Below are 26821 nucleotides of genomic sequence, written 5' to 3'. Positions count from 1 at the left end.
CAAGTACTAATATATGTTAGCTGTCCAACCTTACTGCCCAGAACTACAAATCTGGTCTCTGGACTTTTCCAAGGGAAAGCAGAGACATGTAGGAGCTACAATTACTGCTGATCTGGAGAAAAACCTCAGTGGAGTACTCATTCTCTGTCTTCCTTGAGCCCAAATGCCCATCAGCCAGAAGCTTGATGAGTCCCAGCCTAGCAGCTGAGTTCCCTGTTTGGCGAATTCATAAAGTGATGTGTTTGGAGAATTAACTGAAGAGTAGAACTCTTACTATGGAAACAACATTAAAATAGAAAATCGGCAATGTTAGTTACATAAGTCATGGGTCCCCTGGGAAAAGTCAGGGATCCTTTTGTTCACTGTCAAATCAGCAGGACTCCATTCCCCTGAATGAACTATCCAGGAACTACTGCAGTACTTACCCACATTGCTTTGCTTGCCATCTCAACAAGATCTACATTTCTTTCACTGATTTTTTTCCCCTTTCATTCTACAGTTTCTCCACCCTACACATACACCCACATTCAATTCTACTCTCTTCCTCAAGTTCTTTCTTCCTTGTCTTCTTTTACAAAATATTATATTTGGGTATGACATACACAGGGATATACAAATTGCTATTCTGCTCTCAGTTAAAAAAATACACATTGCACAGTGACTGGCCAATAGTAAGCCCTCAAATATTCGATGAATAAAATCCTCTTTGACCGAACTGGATGGGGATAGAGTATTTGACAGGTGCTCAGTTCCCTAACTATGATGAGAGCCGCAGGAAAGAAAAAGAAATATACTTCATCTATATCAAGCCCTATCTCCTGTCTATCTTATGTACAGTAGGAAAATGAAGCTAGGAAAATAATGTAATACATGTGGCACAGCTAGTTAGGGGCAGAGCCCAAGCTAGAAGGTTCATCTTCTATCTTCCAATCCAGTGCTATTCACATGTGGTAAAATTGCCCTTTACTTCCCAGAGATAGGACCTTGTACCGTGTAGGAGGCAGCAGATAGCCCCTCCTCAAAGGGGACCCCGGATTCGGACCCAGGCCTCCATTCCTGATCTCAGCAGACTGCTGGCAGGGTTTGACATCCACACTTCACTGGGGCTGCTTCTTGTATGGATTTTCTATTCAACACGTCAAGGGGTTGGGCCTGCGCTGACTTTATGGGGACACCCTAAAAAGGGGGCCCAGTCCTTCCCTCTTCCTCTACCCCAGGGCTCCTTGCAGGCTGTTCGTCCCCACCTTCCTCCAGACTCCAGTGAGCCCGCAGTTCGGGTCTCTGTGCTACTCGGCTCCCAGAGCCTTGATGAGGCATGTTTAATCTTCCACCCGGATTATTTAACCTCCGCATCCTTGTTAACAAACAGCCATTATTAACGAGACGAGAGACCACATGGGGTGGGCTTCTACAGACAATGCTCCCTCCCTTGGCCTTTCCTCGAGCAAATTCATAATCCTCAGCGACACAGCCGTCCAAGCCCTCCTGCCAGGCCCGAGAGGGAGTCAGGAAACTGAGTAGAAACCGGGTGATCGGGGCCCCTTATCCACCACCCCTGCCTGGCTCTGCAAGACGGAGCTGTATCTCTCCCTTCCTTCCGTGCCTCCCTCCCTCGCTCGCGCTCCCACGGGATTGCTACAGTGCGTTATAAATTTTACCTTTCCAGTGTTCGAGAGAGGCGAGAGGAGGCTGTGTCCCAGCTCCAGGCCGGCCCGTCCCCGAGGACACCAATTAAAGGCACTAATTGGACAGCAATACATCAAAGTCGCTCCCGGGAGTGGGTCCTCAGAGCGCCAGGAATCCATTAGTTGGGCTTTTGTTTCAAAACACAGAAATACAGAGGAAGGGGGGAAAAAAACCACCTCCACGCGGACGGGAGCGGCGCGCGTGGGGTACCGCATGGACGCCGCTGCGTTCTCTGGGAGCTTTTCGCTCTCCTCTCCTGCTCCAGGCTCCGCACATTAAACGATCTTTCTCGCTTTTCTGTTCCGAGCCCATTTCACTTATGTCCCCTAAGAGTGCCGCCTAGAAAATCTCGGTGTCCCCTGGACGCGCACAGAGAGCCGGTGTAGACGCGCATGTACCGATTCGGGAAAAACAAACCCACCTGCCCGCGTACACTGTTCTAGGTCATTGCCGGACGGGGCTGAGGAGGGCAGGTAGATTCCTCCGGGAGGCACATGTCGCCTCGAAGTCGCGATGGCCACCTCGGCTGCACTGGGCTCTCGCGAGGCGGGGGACGCCTGCAGCTGGGGGTGGAGGGAACGACACCAGGGGAGGGGGCGTTTCGGGAGACGGGGAGGACACTTGATGGAGAAAAGAAAGGGCGCTTTTCTGGAGAGCTGGACGCTGCTCACAGGTCCTAGGGCGCCCCGAGAAGCCCGCGGGGGGAAAGGGCCCAGGCCCTGAAGGACAGGCAGCGACGCGAGGCGCGTTTCCAGTCCCGGAACGACGAAGGAGGATTGGCCCTGTGGAAATGGGGCCCTTCCCCGCGGTCGGCTTAGAAGGAGGCAAAGTTTAAGAAGAGGCTGAGCCCCCGAAGTCCAGAAGCCTCCAGCTACCCCTGCCCGTCCGCGCAGCGAGGCCTCTCGACCTCTGCCACGAAGGCCCGAGCGCGTCGGACCGGGGTCTGAGCCCGGGGGTGGCTGAAACCCCAGCACCAAGGGAAACTCCCTGGGGTCGGAGTGCGCGGGGCGCGGTTCCTCGGGAGGCCCGGTGGGGCCACACTGGGCCGCCTGGGCCGCAGCACCGAGGGCGAGGCTGGCCCCGGGTCGCCACCGCGGCCAGCGCGCAGGCCGGCGCCTCGCAGACCCGGCCTCACCTGGGCCGTGGGGAGGCCAGAGGCCGAGCCCGCAGCCCTCCTCAGCCTGCGGGGGCCGCGCCCGCTCCCGTCCCTCCGCGACCCAGATTGGAATGGCTGCTTTTGATCCCATTTGTTACTAACCCGGCATTTGTTTTCCATTTTATAAACGCTTCCCTTTAAGTAATTGTCCCTGTTAACAGCACACACCTTTCAGCAGCCCTCGCTGCGCTATAAATAATCTCGATGAAGATGCAAGGATATGACTTTCACAAGATTGGACAATTGATTCAATCTGTGACCCGCGATCGCGAATAATATTGGAAGGCTATTTAAACAGATGAAGGCCTAAATTGTCTTGCTTGTATCTGAATTAATTTCTCATTCATCATCATTATGAAGTGATTGGTCTATTCAAGCTCTTCAGCCTGCTGGAACGGAGGGGGATTTAAATGAGATTGTAACACAATTTAAATGCTTGCCGACTTTAACGAGGCCAATTGAGCAGCTGCAATAAATACAAATATTTTTCTAAACAGCCTTGTTTTAAATAATTACTTAATGCTTTCATGTTATTTTTAAGTGGCAATCTTTCTCTCCTGCTCCTGCTCAGAATATCACATACTTATTTGCTGAGAAGGCAATTTTGGAAACGAGTTTGTGTTTCTGTTTGCTTTGTAGACAGCAACATGCGTTTTGTGGTTGGCTTTTTTCTCCTCAGGGTCAACATTTCTGGGTCCCACAAGCTAGCACAAATGGTGAACTGGGCCCTGGCTTTGCCCTAATGCAGTCTGATGTGCCTGCTTCTGCAGAGCGAAGGAGTTCCTGAGTGATGGAAGAAATTTGCTGTTTGGACCAAGTCACTTATCCAGACATGTTTTAACTGGGTCTTGCAAACGAATCCGTGTGATTACACTTACAAATGACACTCAGAGGAGTGGCATCGTTTCTGACTTGTCCTGATGACTGTCATCATCTTGAACAAATCAGAATTCCAGCGTACTCCAAAGGCGTCCCTTAGGAAGTTCAATCTGCCTGCAGTTTGGCTCCTGTGCTAGTCGACTGCAGTGGTTGAAGGCTGGCTGAGGATTTCTTTGTTAGGGAACAGGCACGGAAAGAGAATGTGGCCATCACAATTGGTTGTGGATAGAATAATTAGAAAAAAATTCCAATTTCTTTTCCCCTCAACCTCCTTTCCCTTCCTACTCCTGGCGCTCTCACTCTGAGGTGATATGCATGGAGAAGCTAAGAAGGAATGGCTCTTCTCACTTGCAGAATGCCATCCTTCTAGCCGTCCTCGACAACTGTCCACCGTGCTTTTGGGCGGGCATATGGCAGCAGGGGTTTCCCCGACTGAGGGATAATGGAAGCACCCGAGCGAGCAAGCGAGAGAAGCCTGGGGAACAAAAGAATCTTTTAAATTCTCGCTGAAGGTCTGGGGGTGGGGATGGGGAGACACGCGACTTGCTGCGGGGACCTCAGTTCCCATTTGTGGTGACCTTCTAGGGCCATGTCCCCCGGGAGGCCTAGGGTGAAAGGGTGCATTCTGAATCACTTTCTCTCTGCCTGGGATGGGGACGGGGACTGGATGTCTGGGGTGTGCGGCTGCAGGGTTCTCGGCTGGGAAGGCAGAGCTGATATAGTCACTAGAGAAACCATGCATGGGGCAGACCACATTGGGGGATTCGATCAAACTTTAGGCCAGGAAAAAAATGGGGACAAGGGTGGAGGAACCAAGTGATTTGCTATGTAACTGGACAATTTAATGCCAGAGTTAGAGCACTGCTGGCCGGAATCATTTCGTCTTTGGAGGCTCTGCCGAGCTCATCCTCTTTATCCTGTTGTTTAAAATGAGCATTATCCCAAACATATGCAATGCAATCAGTTTGGTCACACTTACAAGAACACGCTTTAATAAGGCAATCAATCACTCCCTAACAAGCCGGCGACGGCCCGCGATGAATGCGCGCACCAACTGCAGGGCGGCTGGTTTTGCGGGGCCGGGTGGACCACGGCCCAGCACTGGTCTGTGCTCCCAGGCTCCAGCAGGTCCAGCCTGGGTGCAGGAGCCCAGGGAAAGTGTAAATTGGGAGTGGGGTGTCTGACTTCTTCAGGGGTGACCATGGCCTCTGGGACCCAAAGAAGCAGGGCAATGGAGGGGAGAAACGGAGCCTGGATCTCATAGCTGCATGGGCTACTAACAGCTGTGTGAGACCCAGAGCCTCCGTTTTCCCCACCTGCAAAATGGGACTGAGATGGGCAAAGCTAAGTAGAGGCGCTCAGAACGTTGAAGAACGAAAATGACAATACCACGTCAGCCCCGATGCTCCGTCTAGCCTTCTCATTTCACAGATGAAGAGATTGAGGCTGTTGAGGGACAGTGCCCTCCTCATGGTCATCCCCCCTCCCACCACCAACACCAAAACAGAGGTATCAAGGCCACTTGGGGCTGCTGGGTGCAGGCGGGCAAACCTGTTTTTAGGTGAAAGGATGGGGGAGGGAGTGTGAGAATTGGTGCCTAGCGCCAAACCGCAAACCTTGGCAAAAGGGAAATTTCATTATGAAGTAATGAGTAATTCCTCCTGGCAAGATGTATTGTTATATCTTCCACTTCAATTTGGAGGAAGAGAGGCTCAATTACCCAGAAAATACAGTCAATTAAAGGCTGCTGATTGGACACGAGGCCGGATCATCGATCTTGTACTTTCCAATATCGCTGCAGACACCTCATTTTCCCTCCCTATTAACTGAAAATACGCCTGGCATTATGGCAACCCGCAGCCCATTTACCTGTCGCAAGCAATCTTGGCCCGACGGGGAAGTAACCGCAAAATTTGCCAGGGGTTTGGCACTGGGAGTGTCCAAGCTGCCGAGGGAGCTGAGGGAGCCGCACAGAGCTGGGGGCAGGGGAGTAGTGGGAAGGATGCTGGAAACCTCAGCACACGGTTTTGCTTGAAAGGGCAGAGGTCACTGTGTGCAAGAGGGTTTGCTCTGGACCTCAAAGAAGGATGGAGGCCAACTGAGGAGTCCACACCAGCCCACGGATACACAGGCAGAGGACGCTTGAAATCTGCAATTCTGAGCTCCCAGCCTGCTGAGGTCCCACCCACCTCTCCCCTCTTTGACCAAGATTTCAGAGGCAGCCTCGGTGGCTCTCCTATGGGGATGAGGATGGGGATGAGGCAGCTGCTGAGCACAGTCTGTCCTCTTGCCCTGACCAGACCAGAATTCCACCCTTGGAGATTACTTCCAGTTGGAGGATGATTCAGACCCTCCTATCCCAACCCAACCCAACCCCTCTTTCCTTTCCCTAAACCCTAATTTGCAGATGCAGCTTGACCAGCAAACCCAGCTCTCTGCAGTGCTCAAGCTGCACCCCCACTGCCCCCGCATTGGGGGAGAGATAGGATCCACAGAGACCATAGTCTAGGTCACTTTTCTTCAAAGGGTTGGAGTAACTAGAGAAGTAAGCATCACAGAGTGAGCCCCAGGTGGGGTCAGAGCTCTGCTGAACCACTTTAGTCATGGAAGTTTTCCAGAATTAAGAAAACATACACCCCAGGGCAGCTTGGAACTTGCCTTCTCCACCTCTGTGTAGTGTCCATTTAGAGCCTGCCAGTGCACAACAGAAGCTTGGGAGACTGTGCGTTCCTTCCCTACCCTAGCCTATGATGGCTGAACTAGCAATTTAAAAAGTCAGCACACTGCCTGCTGCCCCCCAAAATTAAAATGCTAAAATGAGAATCATGTCCAGCTTTTATTGCAATATGGTTAACAAATTGTAACAGCAAATTCTTTGGGCTTCAAAGGAAAACCAGTCCAAATTCATTCCCTAAAGAACGAACCGCTCCCTCCCAGTCAGGGTAAAGCTTGTACTGGGGGGCACCAGTTCCCCTATCCCTCAAAAACTGGCTGCAGGAATGAGTGTGGAATGACAGGTTGGGAGTGGCTCCCAAACAAACCCAAGTGAAGGAGGGAGACAAGTTTCTCCAGAAGGGGCAGAAAGCTCCCGCCAGTATCCGAAAGTCTAGCTCCAGTGGCAGCTTGGGAAGAAAATGAGAGTAAAAAGGACATAAAATGCCAAATGCAAAGGGTAGGGCCAGAAAACTCCCGGTGAAGAAAAGGTGGGTAGGCTAAGGCAGGAAATAGCCTCTAATTTGCCACCAGATACTGTAGGAGGAAGATGAGGTCCCACTCCCTAAGGTCTTCCCTGGGTGCCTTGTTAACAGCTCAGCTCTGGGCTGTTAACTGGCTGCACCGTGATCATTATTATACATTCAGCATTCAAAAACCCTCCTCACACACATCACTTGCTAATCAGGGTGTGTATTGGGCCCAGGGAGAAGAGGCTTGGTAGAAGCCACCGAGGGGCCCTGAAGCGTCTGCAGCCAGTGTCCCGGCGAATGTTAAACAAAAAGCTGAGGGGCGTGGGGGGGGGGCGGTGAAGGTGGAGATGGAGTTGCTAGTAGAGAGATATCAAGAAGCTAGGAGAGAGGAAAGAGATCAGGTGCCGATTGATGGCAGAACCGGAAGATGTTGTGTAAGTGAGGCTCCAGGGAGGCAGAGAGCCCCCAGGGTCCGCGGGAGAGCCAGTATTCCCCGCGGTAGTAAATCCTCTCTCTCACCCTCTCCCCTGGATGCCTGGTGCATTGCCATCCACAAGCCCCTTGCCACGCCTTGGAAAAGCTGGCAAAGATTAATCTCTCTCTGCTCTGCATACACAGCGTTTTGTTTAGAGAAACAGTAATTTCCCTTTCCAGTGCTTGGGCTTGGCCTTGACAGGCGGGAGGGGTCCTGGGTGAGGAAGGGGTGTGAGGTGTGTTGGGGAAGAGGAGGGTGCTGAGGAGCTGGATGTTGGTTGCTGTTGCTACTAAGTTTATTTAGCTTTGGAGCCACGGCCTAAACCCGGGTAAGGGGCGGTGGGTCCGGTGAAGCACCGCCAAGCGGGCCGCCCCAAAGGTGGATCTCTCTCTCAGCTTCTGCCTCGCGGTTCCCACTCCCGCCGCACAAACGCGCCAGCCAGAGCCGCTTCCCGGGCGTCCCCATCCTCGAAGCCGAGTCCCGCTTGTCCTTCGCAGCCCTCTTCTTTCCCCTCGGTGCCCTGGGGGCGGGGAGGGGCGCTGGCCGAGTCCCCGGAGGGGGGCCCCCACGGGCGTCCTGGAGCCGGCAGCCCGCGGGCGGCCCCTTATCTTGTGAGGGGCACCTCCTCTCTCTGGTCCAGCGCGACGGAGGAGGCCTTGCTGAGCACAGAGGGCGCGAAGGTGAGGAAGGAGTCCGAGCGGGAGGTGGAGGCACAGGTGAAGTCCGAGGCGGCGGCGGCGGTGGAGCGGGGCGCCAGGCCATTGGCCGGACCGCTGTGGCAGGCGAGGCAGGCGCAGGGGCCGCCGGCCGAGGCTCCCAGTCCGTGCGCCGGGCCGGGGTAGAGCGGCGGGTGGCGGAAGGCGCACAGCAGTTCTGGCCGCGGGTAGGGCTGCGACAGCACGCGAAAGGTGTCGAGAGGGCGCAGCGGACCGCTGAAGGGCGAGGCGGCAGCCGAGGCGGCGGAAGCGGCGCCCAGGCCCACGGGCGAGTAGTAGGGCAGGGGCAGGTGCGACGGGAAGGGATAGGGCAGGCCGCCCGCGGCCGCCGCGTGGCTCATCATGTACGTGTAGAAGGCAGGGTCGGCCGGGTGCGGCCACGTCATGGCCAGCCGCTGCCGCTTGTCCTTCATGCGCCGGTTCTGGAACCACACCTGGGGGGGAGGAGAGGCACAGGCTGGGTGGCCACACCCTGCCCAGTGCGCAGAGCCCAGAAGTCCTGCCCCACTGCAGGGGATGATGTTCGCGGCAAGGGGAAGAGCCGAGGCACAGAGCCTCTGGGCGGGGCGGATCCCACCACCACCACCACCTCCTGGAGCCGGAATCCCTCCAGGAGTGGTTTAGAGAGTGGCTCCAGCCTCTGTCCCTCTTCCCCTCTGCTCCCGCAGCCAGAACCCCCCCGGACCGCCAGAACCCGTGCGAGTGCACTAGTAGTGAGGGACTGAGGACTCCACGGATCTGAGGCAGTAGGCAGCGCTTCGCCAGAACCACCTCCCCTTTCAGCCTCTCTCCCTTGGTGCACCGGCACCCCATCCCGGCTGTTTATTTGGCTGAGAAAGGGACAGAGTCAACCGCACGGCCGCAGTGGCTGTCTAGGGACTGTCGAGAGGATAAAGGTGCATGCACCTGGTGCCTGCAGCAGGCCTGGACACCCCCAGCCCAGCTGCCACGTGGGCAGAGAGACCCCAGACATGGATTCCCGGCTCACACACGATTTAAGGATCGAGCAGTGCTGTTCACTTCCTCCTGCGCGGGCGCACCCTCTCTCCCTGGTACCTGGAGCTCATACCTTGATGGTAGTTTCGGGAAGGTTCAGGGCAGCGGCCAGCTCGCATCTCCGTGGCCTGGATACGTAGTTCTCCCTGTAGAATTCCTTCTCCAGCCGCGCAATCTGCTCCCGCGTGAAGGCGGTGCGATACCGGCGCATCTGGTCACTGGCACTGCAAGCCAGGGTGCCCTGCGAGCTGCCACCGTTGTTGCTCTTTGGGGCTTCGCTGCCACTGTTGGGACTGCTGGCCAGTACCTCAGAGCCCGGCCCTGCGCAGGGAGCCCAGAGCACACGCACATACACAACACAACAGACACACAAACGCTGCTGATGTGGTGCTGTAGGCCCAGGATGGAGAGAGACACCCCCTCCTCTCAGTAGCCTCAGCCACTGCCTCTGCTGGGGCACTGGGGACTTCAAGCACCCAGGAAGGGAGGACAGGGGCTCATAGCAGCCATTAGGCCTGGTGGGGCTACTGTTTGGAAGGCCCCTTACTCCTGCTAGATACAGAAGCCCAGCCACCCTAGCCACCTGCCCTGGGGCACAGGTGAGATGCAGCCTCTCTGAGCTTTCTGCTCACCCTTGCCTGGAGTGGGCAAAGATGTGCATACCTGACAGGCAAGTGAGTTGATACACACCATTTTGCTGGAGCGTTATGAACTCTGGGTCTTAGTGCATTGCAGGATGCTGGGCACGAACAGTTTCCTCGCTTTTGTGTGTGCCAGGCTGCCAATGCGGGTGTGGGAATGCGTTGCACTAGGTTGCACGTGTTGCAGGATGGCATAGGAGTGTGTGTACGAACACCTATTATCTTCAAATATTTGAGCGGAGTATGGGTTGCTCCGAGGGCATGCTATGGTTGGGGAGGCTGGGTCCAGTGGATAAGATGATCATGGATGGATATGCTCAACTCTGTGTTGGCTGCCAAGGCCAGGGGGTGGGGGCATTTTTTTGTTTCTGTTTTTGTTTTTTCCATACTAGTCTCTCCCACCCACCCCCACAGCTTTGTGGAGGAGTATCTGCTGGTGGGCTCTCCCTCTTAGCTTTCCACTCTCTCAGGGAGACTGCCCTCCTGGCCATTTACCAGCATCTCACAGCAGCCCCTGGTCAGGAAGGGGATCTCCAGTTAAAGCAGTGTGACAGCCCCCCCCCCTCCTTTGGGCCTAACCCAGAAAAGGGTGGGGCTCCTGCCCCCTGTAGCTCCTTTTCCTTTGGGTGGAGAAGTGGGGCTAGGAAGGAAAGGGGAAGGGGTGGGGGGGAGGGCCAGAGCTCTGCCTTTTCAAATGCAACCGGAGACCAAAGGCAATTAGATCATTGGGACCATTTCCGACCTGGCGCCACCGAGCCCGGGAAGTGACAAGGTAATTTGGACCTCTGACCGACGTGCAAACTGGTCGGAGGGCCTCAGCACCCAGGCGGCCCGGGTCAGCTGAGATTTTACGGTTTTTTATGGACTCCCCACTTCCGCGCCTGGATGCGCCTTACACCCCGCCAGCCACAAACTGCCCGGATCCGCGTTTGATCTCACCCACGCCGGGGGAAGGTATCTTCCAGGCGCAGTTGAAGCATTACCACAAAACTCTGGGGGTTGGGGTGCACTTTGAATCACCCTCAGGCCCAGGGCTGCGGTCTCCTACCTCCCCCCAAAGCACAGCTGTCACCTCAGTCCCGGCCCCGCCAGGGCGCAGATAGCTGGGGAGAGGTGCTCAGGTGGGTCCCCCCCACCCCAGCCTCCCTGCCCTGAGAGAAGAGAGGGTCTATCTCCCCTCCAGAACTGATGTGGAAGGTGGGCGCAGTGGGAGAGGGGGGCGCGGTGGCTACCTTTGCTGTGCTGGTACTCGGCGTTCCCCGTGGCGCAGTCCGGGGTGCAGCTCACCTCGATTTCTTCATAGAAATCCGACTCGGTGTCCGAGCTGCTAGGTTGCCCCTGGCCGGAGAGGCTGTCGGCGGAAGAGGCCGGAGGCCCCGGGCCGAGAACGGCGGCCCCGGCTGCCCGCGGCTCGGTGCCCGGCCCCGCAGCGCTGCCTGCTAGTCCGTCGACCGGCTCCTCCTCCAGGCCTCCCCCGCCCCGCTCCCGGGTGGCGGGAGGACCGGCCCGCGGGCTCAGGCAGCCACGGGGCACCATCTTCTCGGGCGGCTCTGGCAGTGGGCTTGCCACGGCTTCGGACAAATTGGAGACCCTCTTTCCAACCAAAGTACCAAGCTGTCCCCCATCCAAAAACAAGACCATGTCCTTTCGGCTCTCCATCCCGGGCTCTCCGGAGGCAGGAGAGGGAAAGCCCCAAGTGAGTTCCTAGCCCCCGGCTCCCAGGGTCCCTAGAGGTCCGACAGATCTTGGCTACAGAAGGGAGAAAGAGAAGCCAGGCGTCTGGGTAGGCGCGGAGTGGCCGGAGCGTAGTGTCGACAGTGACGGCGGTGGTGGCGGTGCAGCTGGGGTCACCTTGTGATGCGAGAGCTCCTCTGTGCCGCACCGCCTCTGGGAGGAAGCCCCATTGCCCTCTTCTTTCTAAGCTGTCATCCTCCTGCTGCAATCGTCATTACAGTACCGCTGGTGACGCCACTCGGCGAGCGCAAGTGGATAAATAGAAACGTCTGCCACAGCGAAGATGAAAGGAGACCCGAGCTAATGGCTCGGCAGTGATGCGCCAGGTGTGGGCCTCGCTCGAATGGGGAGGAGAGTGTGAAAACAGAGAGACACACACACTGAGAGAGGGAGACACCCAGGCAGAGGGGATGCAAATGGAATTCCGCCGAAAGAAAAGAGAGCTTAACGCGCACGGCGAGTTTCCGCAGGGGCTGCGGGACTCGGTAATTGAATACGCTTTTGATTTTTTTTTAATTGTTGTTTTGGCTTTTGTTTTCTTAACTTGGTGCCTTGATAAGAGGATCCATAACTGCATTTTAGGAGTGTGAAGGCCAACTCACAAGGCTCGCTTCTCCCCGCATGATTACAGCTGCCTGTCCCTGGCGAGCTAACCTCAAACAAGCTCCAGGGTCTTTTTTACAAGCTACCGAAAAACATTCCCTCCTCCCGCAAGTTGTCTGGAAAGAGCCTGAGCCTGGGGTATCCTTCCCTCTCTCCTCCTCCGCCCATCTCATGCCTCCTGGGATCCGAAAGAGAACTTTGCTCTTTTTCTTCCCCACAGGGCAAGAGATAAATGTCTTAAAATGTTTTCTTTAAGGCCTTGGCTGCTGACTCAAAATGTTCGCTGATTTTTTTTTTTATTATTCCCCCCTCCCCTTCTAGGTGGCCTTAAGCTCTCCACGGCCGGCTTGACCTCCGGGGGGCTATTTGTAGAAGCGATCGCTTCCCCACTTGCTCCCCGCTTCGCCTGCGCTTCAGGTATGTAGGGTGGGGAGAGGTTCTGAGAGTGGCCTTTTTTTCTTTTCTTGCCCGTATTTTAAGATATTCGTTCAGAGTAAACGAATTCCCACCACCCCGCCGCCCCCCAAAAAAGCAGGTTTTTCAGGTGAAGAGACTCAGACAAATGCAGCCGCTACAGCGGCAGCACCAGAGGCCCCTGGGTGGGAGAAGTCGCTGTTCTCACGGAGATTTGGGGCAGAGGTTCGGAGCGCTCGAACGTGGCATTCGTGTTCAGAGGTTTGACTCACAGGGTTTTTTTTCCTGGGGCCTGTGCAGAGGCTTCGGTCCCGAGGGAGATGTCACCGAAAATGCTCTGAAAGGGCAGGTGACTGGGGGCTCTCATGGATCTTTGGGGACAGAAGGGGAACCTCCATGGCAGGGCTGGAGGGTATTTGTCGTGCTTGACGTCTTTAGGAGCAGCTGCCTGCAGGTTGCTTCTCGGGGCTTCTTCCAGGGAAGGTGAACTAGAACCCACCAGAAAAACCGACCCCCTTGCCAGCTCCGAGCAAGCGTGTCAGGGCCAGGCAGGTGAGCTCAGTCTCTCCCCACTTTGCAGAGGGCAGGATGCAGGTCTCTGCTCTGTAATACTACCCTTCTCGGCCCCCTCCTCAGACCTTCTAGCTCTAAGCCACAAAGGGCTGCCCCTGCACCACCCCCTCCTTCTCCATGTCCCAAGGCAAAGCCCCCATGTCCAAGATTCTAAAGAAAAGTCCCTCGATCTCTTTTTTTTCTTTTTTTTGTTCTTCTTTTTATCTCCTACTTTTCTCTCCTCCGCCTCCTCCCTCTCCGTTTTCTCGGCTCTTCTCCCTCCCCCCAACCTCAGTCTTCCTATCTGCAAGCTTATGGAGGCCGTGGAGGAAGCAAGGGGTTCAAGGATAGAGGAAAGTTCCCTTCTCACTCCTGCTTGTGGCTTCTCCTTCTATTCGATAAGATTCCCGTTAACCCTACAGAAGGGTGAGGGGAGGATCGGGAAGGTAAAGTCTGCGCAGACACCTCTACTCCCTGGGACTCCCAAAATCACTGTCTTCTGAGCACTACTAGCCCCCAAATCTTGGGGATACTTTGAAGATGAGAGAAGCTTTGTGGGAGTGGAGGAGATCAAATTCTACAGCTTTTTCCTTCCGTGCAGAGTTATCTGAAGATTCTGTCATGCCCTGCCCTTCCCAGCCTGAGGAGCCTCTGACTAGCTCTCTCCTTCCTGTCAAAGTCGAGCCCCCAGCATCTGTGTTTGCTGGGGTTGTCCACCTTGTGTTGGGCCCTTCCAAGTCTGGGCTCGGGGCGGGTCCACCCTTTCCTCCCCCCAGTGAGCCCACCACCTTCTCACAGCTGCCCTGCTGGGCTCGCGGGAGAAGCCAGGTTCTCAGAGGGACTCCAGGCTCCCCTGCCCCGCCCCCCACTTTGCATTCAATGGGAGTGCTCTGCGTTTGATCCTCTTCTCTGGGTTTTCCCTGTGAGATGAAAGCGGGGTACTGATTGAGAGATCAAGAGGTGCCACTGGTGTCTCCTTCCTGGGTCTGGCACGATCAAGGGAGCTTCCCCCTTGAGTCCTGAGAAAGAAGCAGCCTCAAGCTGGGGCACAGGCTCTGGGGGGCGGGGGGAGGGGCTGCCTTCTCGGGGGCTTCCTATCTGAAATTTCAGGGTTGACCCCCTCAGCTGCACTCCACCACATCTCTCTCCCAAATCTTGCCTCCGGTCCCCTCAAAGAAGCCTCAATTTCTCTGGTCTTTAGGGCCTGCAAGAGGAAAAAAAATCTGTTAAGCAAATGTCACTTCTTCCAAAAGCATCCTTTCCTCATCAGATGAAGAGAGGCTGGGTTTTTAAAGCGAGGAAGAAGAAAGCAGGAGGGAACGGGATAAAAACATTTTTTAAGTTAGGGGACATTTTAATAGCGTGGTTATCACTATATCATAGAGGTTATCCCTAAAACGGGTGGAGACAGAAGGTGAATTCGAGGAGAGGTGTCCCGGCAGCCGCCAGGCCTGGACAATCCCATAAAGCAGAGAGGGGGGTGATAGCAGCCTCAGTGGGGTCCGGCCCGGGCCCCCACCAATTCTCACCTTTCTTGGTCCCCCACTGCGGACCTGCTGTCCCCTCTCCGCTGGGGCGACAGGCTTAGGTCCTGGCGGCTCCTCTAGGATTGAAATTCCCCAGACTTCAAAAGCTCGCGGCTCCACTTCCTCCGGCGCTAGGCTGGGCCGGGGGTGGGAGCCCCCGGGAGGCGACGCGAAGATAAGATGCCCGGATTGTGTTAAATGGAATCGGAAGCCGGGCCTGGGCCACCAGAAGCGCTGATCCGCTGGAGCCGCTTCGTTTCCCAAGAAAACCCGGCTCCGGAGAGCGGCGGAAGGGGCGGGGGTCGGGGTGGAGGAATACCTCAGTGGCCTGCGGACCCCGCTCGGGTGCGCTGCCTGCAGCCTCTGCGTACCTTCCCAGCCAGATGCGGGGCGGGGGGGGGTGAAGCCCGAAAGGAAGGGGCGAGGAGACCGAGGACAAGGACATAGGGTTCCAGCAGCTGCTTTGGCCGCTTCGGTGCCAGCAAAATTTTGATCAGGAAAAAATTGGTATTGCTTTTCGCTTTGGTAAAACGTAAGAACAAAGGGGACTTCCCTTTAAACAGTAAGCGTCGCCCGGCTATCATGGATCTTGATCTTGGGCCCTGGGTCCAGTGTCCATGGAAGTTCCCGCGTGGCGGGGTCTCCGCGGTGGGGCTCATTGGGCGTGAGGGGACTTCTGGCAGTGTGACGGCTGCCTATTCCCGTCTGGAAACCCAAAGCTCAGAGGTACCACGGGATGTGCCCCTCCAGAATCAAGGTCCACTGGATCTCAAACGCCCAGAAGGCCGGCTTCCCCAGGCAGGAGATTTCATCGGGACCACTTCCCGGACCAGTCTGCCCACTCTGCAGTGGGCACCACAGAACAGTTTCTCCTTCAGGCAGTCAGAACCTGCTGCTTCTGGAACTCTGGTTTGGACAAGCGCCTTCTTCTCTCTCTGTCTCCTGAAGCGAAAGGCCAGGCGCCTGATATAGAAAACTGGATGCTTTCTGCAACCCCATGCCTCCTCCTCCTTAGGTCCTTGGAGCCAGCCAGCCCTGTAGCTGCTCTTGCCCCTATACCTGTTGGCCTGACTTCTGTAGGCCCAAGCCTGGCAAACTCCGGGGCCTGAGCTGTGGACTACTGCCTGGGCAGCCCATATCCCTGCATCCATCAACTGCATCCTGGAGCAGGAGGACCCAGGGCAGGACTAGAGCCCAGAGGACCTCCCAAGCTTGAAGCTTCCCTGCCTCGATTCACCAACTAGAAGGGCCCATGTTCCAGTCAATGAACAATTCCTCAACACCCAAGCCCCGAGAGGCCCAGGCATCCCCCTCCCCCACCCTAGCAGAGATGGTATAGGTTGGTCCTTCACCTTTACTGTCCTGAAATGTGCTTTCATTACAAAGTTCATTGATGCCCATTTCTCATTTAATCTATATAACACTCCTTTAAAAGGCCTCAACAAGCTGAAGTGGCTTTTCTCCCACAGTGATAGGATCATCTTGACTCAAACTGCCAGGGCCCAGCTGAGTGTCAGACCCTGCACAAGTGCTTCTTCCAAGACCTTGTCCCTCCTGGCCCTCAGGGATGCCTCAACACCCAGGAGTGCCTTAACCCCCCATGAGGCAATACTCCACAAACCCCCAGCACTCTCTGGGATTTAGGTGCATTCAGGGGCCCCTCAAAGAAGGTGCCCATCTGCCCTCAGAAGCTGAAGGCTCAGAGCCTGCACATGTGGACTATCCTTACCCTGCCCCACCCATAATTTCCCAGGAGGGCAAAAAGAAACTCCATCTGGAAGTCTGGGAACCCCACATGGTAAGAGAGTCACTGTTCTAAGCATTTCACCTGTCTCAGCTCTTTCCATCCTCACAACAGGCCTGAGGAAGATATTACAAATCATCCCTATTTTGCAGCTAAATGATCTGAAGTACAGGGAGGCTCATATACAAATGACGGTCAGGACTTAACCCCCTTCCCCCTAGCTTCAAGTCCACACTCACAATAACGGGTGATATTAGAAAGTACCAGACACTGCATTCTGAGCCTTTCCCTCCCAAAACTCCGCTTATGGTTTCTGCCAAGGCCTTTTCTCCTTCTCCTCGCTCCCAAATAAATTCACAGGGATTGGGAGAAGTAGAGGGTGGGAGAGGCGGGCATGAAGGAGAGTAAAGAAAAAAAAATGACCCTAAACCTTTTGGGAACTTGTCCTGGAAAAGACCTCCAGGCCTTGCCCTCTTTTAAGACTAGGCTAAGGCTGGGTGAGATTATGCAAGGGTCTGCAGGAAGGCTGGAGCAGGCCCTTAGGGATTTAGGGGAGGGGGGACTAACTGCTTTGCCCAAGCAGGTGGGAAGAATCTTCAGGGCCTAAGTTCCAAAATATCAGAAATGCCACTGCACCAGCTGGTTCTGGAGACCCTAAGAGGCAAAGTCTAGTACAGGTTTTGACCATCACTTGTCACTGAGGCGTGAGGACCTATCTGGAAAGGGACAAAACTCACCAGAGTTACCCAATCCCAGGGACAATTGCTAGATCTCTTTGATAAGGGGCGTGGCTTTACCAGGTGTTTTCTATTAGCTGGAAGTTGCCTCCCCCGAACTGTCTTCCATGATTTATTGGCCCAAGGAACAAAACCTGAGTGTCTGGCCAGGTCTCCCCACACTGCATCCTGGCCTGAGCACATCCTCTGTGCTCTGCACATGCCTCCACTCAAAACCTAGGCCCTGGAGGGACAGAATCACCAGGCTGGGTCTTCTGTAAAAGGCAGGACTGACCTACCCTCGGGACATGGGGGACCTGGTGGTGTGCAGGGAACTGGCAATTATCTTTGAGTCCTGTACACCATGGATTCCTTTGCTGCATGGGGAGAGGCAAGGGGCAAGTAGGTTTTCAACTTTGTTTTCAACAGAATTTGTCTCAGCACAAATCTTTCCAAGCGCTTAACTGCTCAAAGGCCAGACGAGCCTGGCCCTGCCCCCTCCGCAGCGGAGTGTCTCCCACTCTCGCCTTGGAACTGGAAGAGGCAACCCGCCTACTGCTGCGCCCATCCAACCCGGCGATCCGAGACCCCTATCTGGGTGGAAACGTTACCTGTGGGGATCTCTCTTCCAAGGCTTAACCAGCCCTTTGGTCCCCAAATGTTCCCTCCTGGGTGCGGGTCTCTCTCTGCGAGTCTCCATTTCTGTGTGTTCACTGAGCGTTCGTCTCTCCCGGTTCCCGGGCGGTGGAGGAGGCCGCAGCCCCTTCCTCTCCCCTCACTCGCCCTGGCCAGGCCAGGAGGCGCTGTGGAGTGGGACTGCGGACAGAGGTGTCAGTGTCGGGGTGAAGGGTAGATGAACCGCCCAGGCGAGGAGGTCCAACCAGGTGGGTGGGCTCAGCCGCTCCCTCCAGCGAAGCCGCTCCCTCCTCGTATGAGGAGTTCTGGGGACTGATTTTTATAGAGCCTCGTCCTGACCCGGGCTAGTCCCTTTCCCTCATTGACCGTCACAGAGCCCTTTTGGGGTACAGTTCCTCCCGTTGTGCAGAGGGAAAACTGACTCAGAGAGGTTGAGGACCTTGCTCAGGGTCACACAGCTGAGAAGTGGCCGAGCTGGGATTTTAACCAAAATCGTCCGGCCTGCAAAAGCCAGATTCCCTGACGTTACCTCTGTGCGCCAAGGGCCGAGGCCTATGTTTCCAAACGCCGCAGAAAGACAACCGAGGTGCCTTGGGTACGAGTGAAAGACCCGGACAGAGGCCACCCTTCTCAGATTGCTTTGGCGGCTGCAGCCCGGGCAGCGCGTGAGCTATGGGCAGGAACTAGCTCGAGCGGTTACCGTAAGTCTCAGAGGAGCAAGGCACAACGGGAAGGGTGGCTAAGAACAGAAGGGCCGGAGGGCGCCGCGACGTGGAGGGACTGCGCGTTCCCAGCCCAGGAGCTTGGCTTTGAGTGAGGGTGCGCACGCGCCCGCGGTAGTGACTTTCAAGGGTGGGGTACCGGCTATCAGGGGCTCGTCGTAGTGGACGGAGAGCAGGAGGGAGGTGACACCCAGAGAACAGGGTGTCACCATCCCAGGACTGGAGTGGCCGCACAGGCCGGCCCCCCGACCTAAAATCTCAATCTCTTCTTCTCCTGCACAGGGCCGTGTCAGGTGCGGCCCGGAGCCCCTAAATGTCCCTTTCCGGCCTGAGATCCTGTCGACCGCCCCGTCCTGTCCCCGCAGCCCCTTTCTGCGCCATCCTCCACGCCCGCCCCTTTCCGCTGCGGTGACAAAGCGCAGCTCCCGAACTGCTGTCTTGGTGCGCCCCCCACTGCCCACCGCCAGAGGCGGAAGTCACGTCGTGTCCCAGCATCCACGCTGGCTCCAATCCCGCCACACTGCCGGGAACAGCAGCCCATATTTCCATCCCCCGCCCCTCGGGACAGCCTACAGCAGCCCATATTTCCATCCCCCGCCCCTCGGGACAGCCTATCTTCGCTCCGTAGGGAGCCTCACACAGCCCTAAGCGCCAACCATCTGAGCTGGACCCCAGGAGGAATGGGTGGCAGGTCGGGGCCAGCTTCTAGGGACGGGTAATTAACTGTGCGCGGCAGGAGGGGCGGCTGGAGGGAGCGAGTGGCTCCTTAGAGGGAGCACAGAAGCCCTCCCACCCCCAACCTGTTGAGGCTGACATACAGAGGGTTGCATGGGTCGGAGTGCCTTAGAGATGTCCCTGGTCAGCCAGTCTGATCAATCATGCCCCCAACACAGGCGTCGACGCTGTTTGTTGTGGCGCAGGAAGCTCAGGTATTGGACACCCCTGTCCCCACAATCCTCTGGCGATTCCGTCTAGAGCCTCGCACAGTTGTGAGGCCCATTTATAAACTCTTCTCCATGGATTCCCTTTGACAATGTTTCCTGAAGTGTAGTCCCTGCATCACCTGGGAACTTGTTAGAACTGTAAATTCTCAGACTTAGAAACTCTGAATTAGAAACTCTGGAGGGGGGCCCAGCAATCTGTGTTTTAACAAACGTTCAAGTGATTTGGTACACAGTCCAGTTTAAGAACTGCTGCTCTAAGGATTTATTCCATCGTCCTGGTTTCTAAGTTTCCATGATTCTCCACGATGCCTGAATGGCTTTTTTTTTTTTTTATATACATCAAATTATTAGGGTGACATTGGTTAATAAAATCAAACAGACTTCAAGTGTACAATCCAACAACACGTCATATGTACATTACATTGTGCGTTCACCACTCAAAGTTAAATTTCCTTCCGTTGCCAAATATTTGATCCCCTCCACCTCAATCCTCCTCCCCCCTCCTCCCCACTCTGGTAACCACTAATCCACCGTCCATGTTTATGAGTCTCTCTTTGTCATGTTTGTTTGTTGCTTTCAGTTTTATATCCCACATATGAGTGAAAGCATATGGTTCTCAACTTTTTCTGTTGGAACGGCTTTTTAAAAAATGTAACTTTTCTTAAATCTCTGGTGCAGAGCTTTACGCCTCTGTTACCCACGTTACTCACCCCTCTTCTTTCCACTTTATGGCCTCTATGTACCTCTTCGCTCACTAACATATTACCTAATGGTGTCATTATCAAATTTAGCCCCTCACATGCCTCACGCGGCGGCGTATTAGAAACCACTCACGAACCGCAATACCTGGAGCAGAGTGGAAAACTTGCCCTACCCAGAGATTTCTCTCACAAAAGGGAATCAGAGGCTTTGAGATGAGATTGGCTTGCTGGCTCCAGAGTAGAGAAGAGCAGATCTTCCATGTCTGGGTCCCCTATTCTGTTAGAGAACAGATAGAATGAAAAGAAGGGCCTTGGGAGACACTGAGGGCAAGAAAAGGTGAGGCATAGAAACAGGTTTTCTATGGCTCCCCCAAGGACTATGGGCACCTCTTGCCTGCAGCCTCTTAGGATGGAGAAAAAATACAAGCATTTTTCTTTTCATTTATCTCAAGATGGCGATTTAGGCATCTGCTGTGGCTGGTTAAAAGCAAGCAGCTGTAGTAGGAACCAAAGAGGCCTGAGCCACATGTCAATAGTTAGAAATGCTTTTTCATTCGGTCAGATTTTTCTAATATCAGACATACTTTGGGATGCTATTTAGTAAGTTAAACTTACAGGGGATGTTATAAATTAGGCAGCATGAGACCAAGGTGCCACCAAGAATACCCAAGAATAAAGACAGATATAAATATCTTCTGTGTACTGTGTACTATTCTAAGTGCTTTGCTTGTATTTTATCACTAATCCTCACAACTCTATGAGGTAAGATGGAGAAACCAAGTCAGAGAGGTTACACAGCCTGTTATAGGCAAGGGTGAGATTTGAATCCCAGCAGTGTGATGCCGGAGGCCAGGCTCCTACACACTGGATTCAAGCCCTGCCTGTGGAAACTAAGAGGCCACGCCCTGTGATCTCAAGGATCAATTTCATTTCCAAAGGCGGCGAAACTAGTTGAAGCCCTGGAAGAATACTGAAACTTCGCCAAGTGTTACTGCTACTATTATCAATAACAATTCACAGTTGGATGGTTTTTTCTTATTCGGGTAACATTTTCATACCCACTATCCCATTTGACACAATAATCTTGTGTAACAGGAAGAGCAGCTATCAATATAATCCCTATTTTACAGATGAGGACACTGAGGCCCAGAGAACTTAAGTGCTGCCCCCCAAATTACTCAGCGAATGAATGGCGGGCAAAGCCAGGAGCACTGTTACTCCTTTTGAGTCTTTGTTAATTCTTTTTTCTTTCATTCTCACTTGAGACACATACTCAGATATCATCATATTAATCCTTGACATCGCTCTGTTCATTTAGGCTGTTCTAAGGACTTCTTGGTCCAGTATTTTGTTCACACCTCCCAGGCCCCTAATGAGGTAGAAGAGACCAGAGTTGTTCTTTCCAGTTTCCAGTTAAGGAAGCCAAGATTCAGAGAAGGCAAAAGATCTGACCAAGGTCACAGAGCCACAATAAGGATCAAAGTCTCAGACTCTTCCCAGGTAAGAGGATGAATTTCTTATTCTACAGAATGAAGGAATTATTCTTAGTTTCCACACCATTCTTAAAGCCTGCCAATACTGACAGATGCACAAAAGAATGGCAGACAGTTGTTAAATACTACTGACGATTTATAAGAATATATAACATAATGTGCTGTTAATGCACATTTTTATTATAATGGACTCAAAGTTGTTTCATAACTTCTGTTATTGGCAATAAGTCAGCTTTGGAATGTTCTCCTAATTATTCTGGAGTCAGCCTTACTGTTCTTGGAAAGAATTAGAAGAGGAAAGAAAGGTCACTGTTTTAAAAATAGGCATGAAAAGGGCCAAAGGAACCCAGATCCAGGATGTAACTCTGCCCTGGTGCTCGGCCCTGAGAAACGGTTCACACTCTCACAGGCGGCAACAGTCAGGCCGTGATTTCAACCCCAAATATGGCCCATCAGCAACTGAAGAGCCTGATTACCTCCAAAAATTGACCAACTTTCCTTTTATTAGAACCTTCCATCGCGGTCCTCATCTTTTCCCATCACAGGCAATGGAAAAAGAAAAACCCCATGTGCTCAGGCTGTAAGCTGAGAGCGTGATACGCCCACTCTCATCTAAGCTTCGCCACGATCCTCAGAGGAAAGTATGGGTCTCCCCATTTTACAGATGAGGAAATTGAGGTGTAAGAAATTAAGCAACTAGCCTGAGGTCACGCTGATAGTAAATGGGAGAGCCAGGGGGAAACCCAGGCTCGTAAATACCAAATTTTACTTCCAATAGCTATGAGTCCACTTTCTCTGTGGATACAGATGCTGAGATCCCCTGATCTGTCAGGAGGAGCAGCAGGGAGCTAGTCTGAAGTGCAGCAAGGCCTGGGTTTTCAGACCAGGAGAGAGAGACGGATCCCAGGGACCTTCGGAAAGATAGAAGATGATCTGTAACTGCTGTGAGAGCAGAATCGATGGTGGGGGACTGCTCCCAAACCTGCCCAGCCAAGATTTCTGGTCTTTCGAAGACAGTTGATGAGTAGGTAAGAGTATGCGCTTGGAAGCCAGACAGACCTGAGCTTGAACTCCAGCTCTGGCACTTACTAGTCTGTGAGCTCAAGCAGACCAGCTGTCTGAGGGACAATACGAGGCCTGCCCCTCAGACCTGTTCTGAATATTTAATGAGATGCCAAACGGAAAGGGCCTAGAGCGAGTCCTCAGTAAATGCCAATTTCCTCTTGTCCCACTTTATCAGTGTCCCTACTTCACCCTACTGTCTCCGTGATTCTCCTTTCTCAGCATCATATTTTTGGTGAGAATCAGCAGTGAATGTCAAGTGAAAAAGAATGGTGCCCAGGGAACCAATACTATGTCTGTGCCCCTCCCCCTACATGGTGGTAACATTTCCCAGAAATAAATATGTAACAAAACTAGGGTGATTCATACATTTGTTGGAATTCAACAAATATAGAGATGGTAAATGCATAACTGAAATAAAAAAATTACTTGGCTGGCATCTTTGCAATGCTATCATTGGTCGCATCCACGGTCCTGTGTCCTTTCTGTAACTCCATCCACTGGGATCTGGGATAGTGAGAAAAAAATCAAGACGTGCCTGGTGTGATCATGGAATTCCTCCTTTATGGTAGAGTAAAAGTAGTTGATCTATAAATAATAGTCAGCTACCACTGCTGCCCTCTTAACTGTCACGGCAATTTAGCATAATAGTTAAGTGCACAGACCCAAGTTAGACTGCTTAGGTTCTAACTCCAGCTCTGCCACTCACTATGCTAGGCTGCGTGATGTTGGAAAAGTTACTTCTTTTCTTTAAGTCTCAGTTTCCTCATCTGTAAAATGAGGCCATATAAAGAGAAAATGTATCAGTTTATGTAAACATTTAGAAGAGCATCGATCATAAAGTAAGCCTCAATGAATGTGAGCTATTACTATAGTGGTGTGCTACTTCCCCGGATGTGAGCCTAAGGGAGTTCTGTGAGTTTGTGAAATAAAAAGAAGATGAATGAAGCAAGAACCCCATGCCTGGAGCGAATATACCAGTGGGCAGCAAGTTACATGCAAAGCCAAATTGACCTGGGCTTCAGTACTGGCTCTACCACTAGTTGACGTGAACAAGTCACTTTAATCTTCAGGAACTTCCATTTACTCCCCTGTAAAATGGGACTGAATAATAGCTGCCTTGACTTCTTCGCGTAGTTATTGGCCAAAACAGAGCCCTATTGCTTGTCATTAAAATGATTTTTTATTTTTGGAGTCCTAAAGGTTTTTTCTGCCTATTACAAAATACACACCCTGGGAGGAACTGCATTTTAAGCCATCACCTGCTTAGTCCTTAGGCCCCCGTCTGCACTTTCCCTGTGTTAAGGGGAAGGGGTGAGAGGACCGGGGTGCAGGAAGGGAGACAGAGTTGAGGAAATGAGGAAAGCAGGAGATGGGCGGGCTCCCCAGACCTCTCACTTCCTTCACCTAGGAGCATCCTTCCCAGTGCCTCGCAGTAATGTCACTGGTGTAATGCCACCGATATTATAAATTGCCAAATGAGAACTATTTGTGCCGGTGTCTTTTCTATTTTGAGGAAAAAGATGGCGTTGGTGGTGTGGAACTTTGGTATTGTGGGAGGTGAATGGTATAAGAAATGAAGAGAGGATGCCATGTCAGCCACCGTTTTCAATGCAATGTTGGGGGATGGAGGGAATACATGACGATATTTCTCTTTCTCTGTATTGCTGACTTCACTGTACAGCAAAGTTGGAAAGCAAAACTGCTTGATTCCTTCTCACCAGCTTCTACTCCCAGCTTCTTGTTCCTATGCCCAGCAGAAGGTTCTAGTGTTATTAATCTTCCCGGTGAAGGTCCCAGAAATCCTCCAAAGACACCTTGGCTTAACTCAATCCAAGTAATAATATTAACTGTGGTCCTACTGGGTGCCCGACACTGTGCTAGTCACTTGGTTACAGAGTTACTGTGATAGAGACAGCTAACTGTCTCACCTATTTCATGATGAAAGAGCTTTCAATCTTTAGCTGTGCACATGGCTTTGAAGTCTAAAGACCATGTTTCCCTGCCTCCTTGCAACTCAGGCTAGCCTTGGATTAAATTCTGGCCCAACGGAATGTCAGCAGAAAAGTCACATGGCAGCATCCAGGAGCCTTCCTTAAATTTCTCTGCTATTCCTCTGTCCAGCTGCCTGGAGCTCCGTCTACTGACATCCTGGACCTACGTATGGCAGAACGGCAACATGGAAGAAGCCTGGGTCTCCGACACCATGGTGCACCACACCAGGAGGACCAAAAGCCTACAAGAGAATGGGAAATGAAGAAGTCATGTTTTCCAATTAAAAAAAGAGAGTGAGAAAGTAGAGTGAGAAAGAAGAGAGAGAGAGAGAGAGAGAGAGAGAGAGAGAGAGAGAGAGAGAGAAGGAAGGAGAGAGAGAGCGTGCGCACTATGTATAAGAAAATGTAAATTTCCCAAGATTTTCTGGGTGATAAAGGTGTGTGTGTTTGTGTGAGTGTGTGTGTGATATTTTCCACTGACAAATTATACAACATCTTCATAGAACTTCGGGGTATACTAAACCTTTTTCCAGGCAGGCAGCTGAACTAAAGAAAAAGTTACTACAGCACAGCCAGTGACCTAATTATTTTTACATGTACAGTATGCCACTTTTTAAACATAAAAATCATTTTACCTGTACAGTGATATCACCTAAATGAGATATTGCAGAGAAATTGTGAAGGGGACAACTGAGAAGTATTTCTGGAGATAGAAAATGCACAAGCTTTTCTCAGGAAACAGCCCGCTCTTCTATTTCTATTTCTGTTCTCAATTTGCTGTGAGACCTTAAGTGAGCTATAAACATCTTGGACCTTATTTAAATGGGGTGGTAATTTCATATAGAGTGGGTATTGTTAAGGCTTCTTGATTTCAAATCCAAATTGAGCCTCTCTCACACAAAATGTAGCTTTTGTAAGCGGTTCACTTACTGCTGGTGAGGTAAGAGGATATGTCTGAAGAGGTAATGCTGTTGCAGATAGATATTCCATATGCTAAGTTAACACAAATGCCTCAAACTTTTATATGCTTGATGGAGAAACATCAGGGCCTCTGGCCCGTTTTACATGCTTTAGTCTTGGGTGGGAAGTGCTTCAAAGTAAAATAAGAAACCGTTGCAGAAGTGCTGCTCCTTTCCCACACCAGTTATTATCTCTAACAACTCATTTTCCATCCACCATGGTTCCCTAAACTGGTTTTATGATAGGGAGTCTCCACCCCTGTAGACCCTCTGCTAGTCTAGCCAATTACCTCTGGCTCCCTAGTGAAAAAGTGGGGACAGAACTCAGAATTGTAACAGGGCTGGCATTGTGACGTAGCTGTTGCTTTTCTAGTCTCCATCCACCCTGTAGGTGCAAGCTTGAAGGTTTGGGGAAATTTCCCTGATGTCTAGAGGCACTGATTTCCAAAGGGATGAGATTAGCATGTTAAGTATAAATGTTATAGTATCAGCCAGGTCTATTTTCAAACTGTGCATAAGGATGAGGAAGAGCTGCCCACGGTTCTTAGATAATAACCCAGCACCTGAAAGCTGAAACTAAGACATATGCCAGCCGCTTATGGATTCTCTCCCTTCGATAGGTATAGATGGAGGTAAAGGAAGCTTGGTTGGTTTGACCAACAACTAGGTGAAAAGCCTAAGAACCCACGTCAAGGTCATGTACAACATCTTTGGCCATTGGCTGAGTTTTATTGAGGCCCCTGGGCAGCCAAGAGAATGGGCCAATGGTCAGGAAAGTGGCTGGGTGACCTTGGACAAGTCACTCCACTCCTCTAAGCCCTCATCAGTGAAGAGTACCAATTCCAACTCTGCCACATAGTGAGTGACCTTGGCCAATTCACAGCATCAAGTATCAGAGGAAGCTAAAGGGATTTGTTTCTCAGGGTGCCCCCATCACAGCATTCTGTGACTCCGGCAAGGGACACACACCAATGTCTATAGGAGCAACCTGGTAGTAGCAATGAGAGAGATGACCTTGGTCATGTTAGGAAATGAGCAGACGGAGATGGCAGATTCTCAGCTCCAGCTGATAACATTGCCAGATATTTCATTTTCAAGTGTTTTTACATGTTGACGACTAATTTGAATTGTTACAAAATTCCGTATTGGCCAAAGACTCTAAGCCAGAAGTGGCCTACCAGGCCAGTTGGAGACTTCTGAGTCCACTGACCCAAGGAACAGACCCACTAGCGGGGGACCTGGGGGCGGGGTGGGGAAAGAGAGGTGGACCGCAGCATCCTCCACGTG

General features: G+C 52.6%; 1 protein-coding gene across 2 annotated transcripts; it reads right to left on the bottom strand.

Annotated features, from left to right (window-relative positions):
• Nucleotides 1–7859: 7859 nt before the first annotated feature.
• On the bottom strand, nucleotides 7860–11725 carry EVX1 (even-skipped homeobox 1). 2 transcript variants are annotated; one of them, XM_039861875.1, is made up of 3 exons: nucleotides 10967–11623; nucleotides 9167–9414; nucleotides 7860–8531 (listed from the first exon to the last, which is right to left on the bottom strand). In XM_039861875.1, the coding sequence occupies exons 1-3, from the start codon at nucleotides 11391–11393 to the stop codon at nucleotides 7986–7988; spliced, it is 1221 nt and encodes a 406-aa protein (XP_039717809.1). In that variant the 5' UTR covers nucleotides 11394–11623; the 3' UTR covers nucleotides 7860–7985. The 2 variants fall into 2 exon arrangements, with proteins under 2 accessions (XP_039717809.1, XP_039717819.1); XM_039861885.1 differs by having other exon boundaries at nucleotides 7889–8531; nucleotides 11022–11725.
• Between the last annotated feature and the right edge of the window lie 15096 nt (nucleotides 11726–26821).

This window comes from Pteropus medius, unplaced genomic scaffold (genome assembly GCF_902729225.1).
Source record: "Pteropus medius unplaced genomic scaffold, Ma_sr-lr_union100, whole genome shotgun sequence".
Classification (NCBI taxonomy): Eukaryota; Metazoa; Chordata; class Mammalia; order Chiroptera; family Pteropodidae; genus Pteropus; species Pteropus medius.
The sequence above is the reverse complement of the archived record's forward strand: the minus strand, read 5'-3'. Positions and strand labels throughout refer to the sequence as shown.

Bases quoted from the DNA above. Each gene is read 5' to 3' on its own strand.
- EVX1 (XM_039861875.1), bottom strand. From the start codon at position 11,393: ATGGAGAGCCGAAAGGACATGGTCTTGTTTTTGGATGGGGGACAGCTT. The intron at 9,415-10,966 runs GTAGCCACCGCG...CTCCCTGCGCAG, and splicing joins CGAGTACCAGCACAGCAAAG to GGCCGGGCTCTGAGGTACTG. The intron at 8,532-9,166 runs GTATGAGCTCCA...CCTCCCCCCCAG, and splicing joins TTCCCGAAACTACCATCAAG to GTGTGGTTCCAGAACCGGCG.